Here is a 9,396-nt window from a genome sequence, read left to right as displayed (position 1 = left end):
AAAAATTATATGTAAGTGCTCGTGCGTGTGTAGTGTAATAATAATAATAATAATAATAATAATAATATATAATGATGATGGGCACGTTTATGTGCACATATAAGATATGGAAAATGAATTCTTCATATTATTTAAATATTTTATTTAATTTTCAAACCGACTATGCTTGAGTCGGTTAAAAGTCTTTTTATATGTATGTAACTTAACTTTACAATCCTTCAAAAGAATCTTTTAAAGTTTTAACGCCATAACAGGTTTGTATTTAACTTTATTGTTTTGTTTTAAATGTAACTTTAATACTTCAATATAATACTTTAAATATAAAACTATTTTTATATATAATAATAATTATTTTTATTATTTTGTTTGTGGCAAGTTAGGAAACCTGGGTTTACCCGTATGGTAGAAATTGTACTCCTCCTTTAATATTTTAATAATAAATAATCTAGTGACTTGATAGTACAAATCCACTATAGTAGGACGTATGGTCTTGACATAGCCTGTCTAGTACGTGCACAACTGGCTTTGTGGTATGATATGACTGCTTTGGTCATAAATGGTTAAGATAAAATGTAAATGACTGGGTATGGTTTTTGAACCGTAATACGTCTGGACTTGAATAGTTGTGCACGGTAATGACAGTTGTTATGTAAAAGACATAAATATTACAATATTATTTTTAGACATGAATATGTAAACAAGTATATTAAATCTTAGATATCAGTTAAAGTGGAAAGAGCCACACTAACTGAAGAAAATCTATTCAGGTGAGTTACTTAAACTATTTTCAAATCTCTGATACATGCTCATAAAATTATTTGGACTGTGATTGATCATGTATTTGCATGACGCATATGGTGTGGCACCCAAGGTGTTATATATATTATAATGATCATTATATTTTTCCGAGGGGACATGCACTTAATACAGCAGCAGATGTGTGTAAAGTCTGTATGTGTGAATATATAATGCTGACCCGACTTTAACGTGAAGCGGGCGGGTTATAATTATGGCATGACATGCAATGAGCTCATACTTGATCAATAAAATTGTTTTAGTATCAGTTTATTAAATGTGTCAGTTTATGTGACTCACCAGCAGTGTGTTGACGTATTTTTATCCCGAGCATGTATTACAGATTGACAAGGAAGGGAGGTTACTTGCTAAGTGTTGGACGAGTTTAAATGTTTTACCTATTGTTGTATTATAATCGTTAGACATGTAACAAATGCTTCAGTTTTTATATAAGATTATATGTTTCCGCTGTAAGTCTGTACTGACTGGTCACAGTAAGTGCCCCATCCTGGGTGGGGTGTGACAAGTTGGTATCAGAGCTCAAGGTTTTAGCGAACTAGGTATTCTTTGAAATACTTAGGCTTTAACCTATTAGTCTTGGAAGATGAAGGAAATAGTTATTTTAAGAAATAAAGCTAGGGTGTCTTTGTATATGACATGCTTAATATGATAAGCATACATTAGTCCGTAGCTATAAGCTTTTTAATATATATGATAAATAAAAGCTTTAAATATTGATTGCTTATCAATATAAACTTAAGCCAATAAATTTTAAAAATGTTGATGGAGGGAGGAGGTCATAATGAAACTAATGACCGAGAAAATCCTGGAAATAATGGAGAAAGAGAAATCCGCATAACAAAAGTTGAACTAGATCGGATGGTCGCCGAGCAAGTTGCACAAATACTAGCCAATCGGGAAGTCAATAACGAGACTCAAGGAAATGGGATTAAAAAGAAAGAAAGTAGCTATAAAATTTTCAAGTCCTCCCAACCACCCGAGTTCATAGGAACACAAGATGCCATTAATGCCCATGAATGGATTAGTTAGATGGAGGCATTGTTGACAATATGTGAATGTGATCCCCAAGAAAAAGTGAAACTGGCTACACATACTTTCAAGAAGGAGGCGCTGCACTGGTGGGAATCAATCATTCAGGCCCAAGGAAGGGAAGCTACGAATCAAATTCCTTGGGAAAGGTTCTTGGAAATGTTCACTCGACAATTTTTCCCAACAAGCGAAAGGAGAAGGATTGAAGCTGAGTTTTTGAGATTGGAATTGGGCAATAGGGCATATCGGGAATATGTCACGAAATTTAATGAAATGGCTCGCTTTGTGCCTCACCTGGTAACACCTGAAGATAATAGAATCCATCGATTCATTTGGGGATTACCGGTGGAATATCGTACTTTAATTAAGTCTACCAACCCTCAGACTTGTTACGAGGCAATTGAAGCTGGCTATAGTATAGCAGTAGAGCTGGATAGGGAAAAGGTAGAAAACAATAAGAGAAAAAGGGAAGAATATAAGAAGCCAGAAAATCAAAACAGGACTCAAAGGTTAAATCCTAAAAGGGGAAACTTTAAACGAGAACCGAATCAATGTTTAAAATGTGGAAAGCGGCATTTTGGAATATGTGCTATAGGAAATGTATGTTATCGTTGTCGTAGGCCTGGGCATGTCATCTCAGAATGCCCCGAACCCCCAAGAGCTTGCTATGAATGTGGTTCAACTGATCACCTACGAAATACATGTCCCAAACTAAAGAATAAGCCAGCTGAGAATAAGCCTAAGGGGCGAGCATTCCATATGACTACAGAAGAAGCTAAGCAAGCAGACGATGTGATTACTGGTACGTTTCTCCTTAATGAGTTACTAACAACCGTACTATTTGATTCTGGCGCAAATAAGAGTTTCATTTCATATAAGTTTTGTCATGCATTAAGTAATCCTTTAAAGAAACTAGAACAATCATTCACCTTGGAAATAGCCAATGGAAAACATATAGAAATTAGCGATGCCATAGATGATTGTTTCCTTAACTTAGAAGGAAAAATCTTTCCCATAAGAATGATGGCTACGATGTTAGGTGAATTTGACCTAGTAATAGGAATGGACTAGCCACTTATAAAGCTCAAATCAACTGTGACACCAAATCCATCAAACTTCAAGCACCAGATGGGAGTATTGTTACAATTTATGGAGATCGGGAGAAATGGCCAATTAAGATCATTTTAGTAATGAAAGCTACTAAGATGATTCATCATGGGTGTTTTGCTTAATTAGCATAACCAAACGATACTCAGAAGGAAACCAAGAAAGTGGAAGAAGTTTCTATGGTATGTGAGTTTCCCGATGTATTCCCAAATGAATTACCGGGAATTCCACCAGATCGAGAAGTGGAATTTAAAATAGACCTAGTACCAGGAGCAAAACCCATAGCTAAAGCCCCTTACCGTCTAGCACCTTCAGAAATGAAGGAACTAATGATTCAAATACAAGAATTACTTGATAAAGGATTTATTCGACCAAGTATCTCACCATGGGGTGCGCCGGTACTGTTTGTGAAGAAGAAAGACGGTAGTTTTAGAATGTGTATAGATTATCGTGAGTTAAATAAGTTAACTATGAAGAATAAGTATCCTTTACCTAGGATCGATGATTTATTTGACCAGTTACAAGGAGCATGTTGGTTCTCTAAAATCGATCTAAGATCAGGATACCATCAATTGAAGATTAAAAATGAAGATATTCCAAAGACAGCGTTTCGTACTAGGTATGGACATTATGAATTCTTAGTCATGTCCTTTGGGTTAACTAATGCACCGACTGCATTTATGGACATGATGAATCGGGTATGTAAACCAATGTTAGATAAATATATTATCGTTTTCATCGATGATATTCTGGTTTACTCCAAGACTCAAGAAGAGCATGCACATCACTTACATGAAGTCCTGGAAACCTTAAGGAAGATTAAGTTGTATGCCAAATTTTCTAAATGTGAATTTTGGTTACAAGAGGTGCAGTTCCTAGGACATGTAATAAATGCTCAGGGGATACAAGTAGATCCCACAAAGATAGAAGCTATAATCAAATGGGAACAACCTAAGACACCTACTGAAGTAAGAAGCTTCTTAGGACTGGCTGGGTATTACCGACGATTCATTCAAGATTTTGCTAGAATAGCAACACCCCTTACCAAATTAACTAAGAAAGATATTAAGTTTATATGGGGTGATAGTCAAGAAAAAGCTTTCCAAGAATTGAAGAAACGCCTCACTCAAGCTCCAGTACTAACCCTACCCGAAGGAATTGAAGATCTGGTAATATATTCAGATGCTTCTCATCAAGGATTAGGTTGTGTACTTATGCAGCGAGGTAAGGTCATAGCTTATGCCTCAAGACAGTTAAAACCGAGCGAGGCTAACTACCCAACTCACGATCTGGAATTAGCAGCAGTGGTGTTTGCTTTGAAGATATGGAGACATTACTTATACGGGACCAAATGCATCATCTACTCAGATCACAAAAGTTTAAAGTACTTATTTGAGCAAAAGGATTTGAATATGAGGCAGCGTAGATGGTTGGAGTTAATAAAGGATTATGATTGTGAAATCCTATATCATCCCGGGAAGGCAAATGTAGTTGCTGATGCTCTTAGCCGAAAAGAAAAATATCCAACTCTTAAGGTCAGATTGTATAAGTTAATCCTGAGCCCTGAACTAATGACAGAAATAAAGGCAACTCAAATCGAGGCTTTAAAAGAAGAAAATGTAAAGAAAGAAAGGATATTTGTGCAAGTTAAGGATTTAACAGAAAATGAAAAGGGCATCAAGTTAAGGTATGATCGAATATGGATTCCAAGAATTAGAGAAGTAAGGAAAAGAATACTGGATGAGGCTCACAAATCTCGATATTCCATCCACCCCGGAGCAACGAAAATGTATTACGATTTAAAGAGAGATTATTGGTGTCCAAGTATGAAAAACGACATAGTTAAGTATATAGAAAAGTGTTTAACTTGTCTACAAGTTAAGGCCGAACACCAGAAACCATATGGGAAGTTACAGCCTCTTGAAATTCCTACTTGGAAGTGGGAACACTTGACAATGGATTTCATTACTAAGTTACCTCATACCCTTAAAAAGTTTGATAGTATCTGGGTGATAGTAGACCGGTTAACAAAAGCGCGCACTTTCTGCCAATAGGAGATAGTTACACTTCGGAAAGGCTAGCCGAAATATTCATTAAAGAAATAGTTTCCCGTCATGGAATACCTGTAAGTATAGTTTCGGATAGAGATACCCGGTTTACTTCACGATTTTGGAAGAAATTCCATGAGGAGATGGGCACTCGTTTATTTCTTAGTACTGCATACCACCCTCAAACTGATGGCCAAAGTGAAAGGACTATCCAGACTTTAGAAGACATGTTGCGTACATGTGTCTTGGATTTTGGAGGCAGTTGGGATAAATATCTACCACTAGTAGAATTTTCTTATAATAACAGTTATCACTCTAGCATTGGTATGCCTCCGTATGAAATGTTATATGGAAGAAAATGCAGAACCCCCATATGTTGGGGAGCGATAGGTCAAAAAGACCTAGGGAGCATTGAGGTGGTGAAACTTACTTCTGAAAAACTTGATCAAATTAGAACTCGATTAAAACCTGCACAGGTTTGACAGAAATCATATGCTAATAAGCGTAGGCACCCAATTGAATTTGAAGTTGGAAATTTAGTCATGCTAAAAGTTTCTCCTTGGAAAGGGATCATCCGATTTCGAAAGGGTGGGAAGCTAAATCCTCATTACATAGGACCTTTCAAAATCATTGAACGTGTAGGGAAGGTCGCCTATCGTTTAAACCTACCCCAAGAATTACATGGTATCCATAATACTTTTCACGTATCATATTTGAGAAAATGTCTAAGCGATGAAAGCACTTATGTACCACTAAATGACATTGAGGTGGACAAGAAACTCAACTACATAGAAGAGCCTGTGGCTATTCTGGATCAAAAGGTGAAGAAACTCCGAAATAAAGAAATTGCCCAAGTTAAAGTACAATGGAAACATAGAAAAGGATCTGAGGCAACTTGGGAATTAGAAAAAGAGATGCAAGAACACTACCCTCACTTATTTTTTACATAAATTGTTTCGAGGACGAAACCCTAAAGTGGTAGGGGATATTTGTAACATCCTGTTTCATGGATAAAATAAATATATATAGAGCGTATGTTTTAATTATCATTAAGCGAGAAAGTAATAAATAAAATTACTATTGAAGTATGAGGTTCTAGACGAGCAATTAGTATTGTGAGATATCGTTTAATACGAATAAGAAATTAATAAAAGTAGTAATAACAATAATAATAATAATATTAAGAAAAATTATATGTAAGTGCTCGTGCGTGTGTAGTGTATTAATAATAATAATAATAATAATATAATAATATATAATGATGATGGGCACGTTTATGTGCACATATAAGATATGGAAAATGAATTCTTCATATTATTTAAATATTTTATTTAATTTTCAAACCGACTATGCTTGAGTCGGTTAAAAGTCTTTTTATATGTATGTTACTTAACTTTACAATCCTTCAAAAGAATCTTTTAAAGTTTTAACACCATAACAGGTTTGTATTTAACTTTATTGTTTTGTTTTAATTGTAACTTTAATACTTCAATATAATACTTTAAATATAAAACTATTTTTATATATAATAATAATTATTTTTATTATTTTGTTTGTGGCAAGTTAGGAAACCTGGGTTTACCCGTATGGTAGAAATTGTACTCCTCCTTTAATATTTTAATAATAAATAATCTAGTGACTTGATAGTACAAATCCACTATAGTAGGACGTATGGTCTTGACATAGCCTGTCTAGTACGTGCACAACTGGCTTTGTGGTATGATATGACTGCTTTGGTCAAAAATGGTTAAGATAAAATGTAAATGACTGGGTATGGTTTTTGAACCGTAATACGTCTGGACTTGAATAGTTGTGCACGGTAATGACAGTTGTTATGTAAAAGACATATAAATATTACAATATTATTTTTAGACATGAATATGTAAACAAGTATATTAAATCTTAGATATCAGTTAAAGTGGAAAGAGCCACACTAACTGAAGAAAATCTATTCAGGTGAGTTACTTAAACTATTTTCAAATCTCTGATACATGCTCATAAAATTATTTGGACTGTGATTGATCATGTATTTGCATGACGCATATGGTGTGGCACCCAAGGTGTTATATATATTATAATGATCATTATATTTTTCCGAGGGGACATGCACTTAATACAGCAGCAGACGTGTGTAAAGTCTGTATGTGTGAATATATAATGCTGACCCGACTTTAACGTGAAGCGGGCGGGTTATAATTATGGCATGACATGCAATGAGCTCATACTTGATCAATAAAATTGTTTTAGTATCAGTTTATTAAATGTGTCAGTTTATGTGACTCACCAGCTGTGTGTTGACGTATTTTTATCCCGAGCATGTATTACAGATTGACAAGGAAGGGAGGTTAGCTGCTAAGTGTTTGACAAGTTTAAATGTTTTACGTATTGTTGTATTATAATCGTTAGACATGTAACAAATTCTTCAGTTTTTATATAAGATTATATGTTTCCACGGTAAGTCTGTACAGACTGGTCACAGTAAGTGCCCCATCCAGGAATCGTAGTACATACCTTGAATTAAAGTTCTAAGGCTTAGAATTGGCTGCAAAAAAGAAAAATTGAGGGTCTTGGGTCTTTGCTTCCTGCCGATCGCAACAAGGGGAGGGGGGGGGCTAGGGTTAGTTTATGTTATAACATAATATATTACACTCTAGTCCCTCCAGATTGAAGTGTAAGGCAAAATATAAGGAAAAGTTAGGTTCTTTAACGTACCGGGATGACGTAAAGGCTCCCGAGAAACGTCGGATAAGTCCCGAGAATTATACATACTCTACACGCTTTAATACTTAAAACCAGAATTAACGGGCGTTACAAGTCTACCCCCCTTACTATGGGATTCATCCCCGAATCCCGATGCGACAGGAACAACTGCGGATAAAGTTTCATCATCTCGTCTTCGGACTCACAAGTAGCCTCGGAACCCCTATGGTGCCTCCACTGCACCTTCACCTGTCTAACCACCTTATTCCTCAAACGCCTCTCCTGACGGTCAAGAATAGCAATCGGTTGCTCAACGTAGTTCAGCTTACTGTCAAGCTCAATTTCATCAAGAGGCACATGGGCCTCATCATCCGTTAAGCATTTCCTCTGGTGGGACACATGTAAGGTAGGATGAATCCACGCGAGCTCATCAGGCAATTCCAGCCTATACGCTACCTCGCCAACACGGGACAATATACGAAACAGACCAATGAACCTCGGACTAAGCTTGCCCCTCTTACGAAAACGCATAATGCCCTTCCATGGAGAAACTTTTAACATAACCCGATCCCCAGCCTCAAACACAATAGGCCTTCGCCTTTTATCTGCATAAGACTTTTGACGATCCTGCGCGGCCTTCATAAAAGCCTTAATCTTATCGAGCTTCTCAGTCGTAGCCTCAACCACCTCTAAACTACCCAACTGTTTCTGTCCAATGGAACCCCAACAGACTGGAATCCTACACCTCCTACCATACAGCATCTTAAACGGTGGCATCCCAATCGTGGCGTGATAACTGTTATTATACGAGAACTCTACCAACGGTAAGTGACGATCCCAACTGCCCCCAAAATCGATTACCCAGGCCCGCAACATATCCTCAAGAGTCTGAATGGTCCTCTCGGATTGACCATCCGTCTGCTGGTGATAGGCAGTACTGATAAAGAGCTTGGTACCCATCTCCTCGTGAAACTTTTTCCAAAACCTGGAGGTAAAACGCGTATCCCTATCCGAAACAATAGATAGCGGCACCCCGTGCCTAGAAACGATCTCACGAATAAACACATCGGCCAACTGCTTGGAATTAAAAGTCTCTCGGATCGGCAAGAAATGTGCGCTCTTGGTCAACCTATCGACAATTACCCAAATGGTGTCATAACTACCCTTAGGTGTACAAGGCAATTTAGTCACAAAATCCATAGTAAGATGCTCCCACTTCCACTCAGGTATTTCTAAAGGTTGAAGCTTTCCAAATAGCTTCTGATGCTCGGCCTTAACTTGCAGACACGTCAAACACTTGCTCACATACTGAGCAACCTCAAACTTCATCGCAGGCCACCAATAATTTTTCTTCAAGTCTTGGTACATCTTGGTCGCGCCCGGGTGAATAGAATAGCGTGACTTGTGTGCCTCATCCAAAATTTTATCTCTGAATCCCCCAAACTTCGGTACCCATAAATGACCATCCTTATATTTCACCCCATCACCGACGTCTTCCAACAATTTCTCCTGACCCCAAATACGTTCTGACATAATCCATTCCACCTGCAAAGCCTCATTCTGAACGCTGGCTATTTGCTTCAAAATATCGGGTTTAAGGATAAGCTGGTAAGATTTTACACGAATCAGCTTCGGTCTCTCCTTTCGGCTCAACGCGTCAGCCACCACGTTAGCCTTACCTGGGTGGTACATAATC

General features: G+C 37.1%; 1 protein-coding gene across 1 annotated transcript; it reads left to right on the top strand.

Annotated features, from left to right (window-relative positions):
- Positions 1 to 1,845: 1,845 nt before the first annotated feature.
- On the top strand, positions 1,846 to 2,916 carry LOC143633938 (uncharacterized). Its single transcript, XM_077102146.1, has one exon. It carries the CDS (start codon positions 1,846 to 1,848, stop codon positions 2,914 to 2,916), a length of 1,071 nt encoding a protein of 356 aa, XP_076958261.1.
- The last annotated feature ends 6,480 nt before the right edge of the window (positions 2,917 to 9,396 follow it).

This window comes from Bidens hawaiensis, unplaced genomic scaffold, assembly GCF_021521415.1.
Source record: "Bidens hawaiensis isolate Kalapana, Puna unplaced genomic scaffold, B.hawaiensis_p1.1 tig00006950_1, whole genome shotgun sequence".
Lineage (NCBI taxonomy): Eukaryota > Viridiplantae > Streptophyta > Magnoliopsida > Asterales > Asteraceae > Bidens > Bidens hawaiensis.
This window is presented reverse-complemented; position numbering and strand designations above follow the sequence as displayed.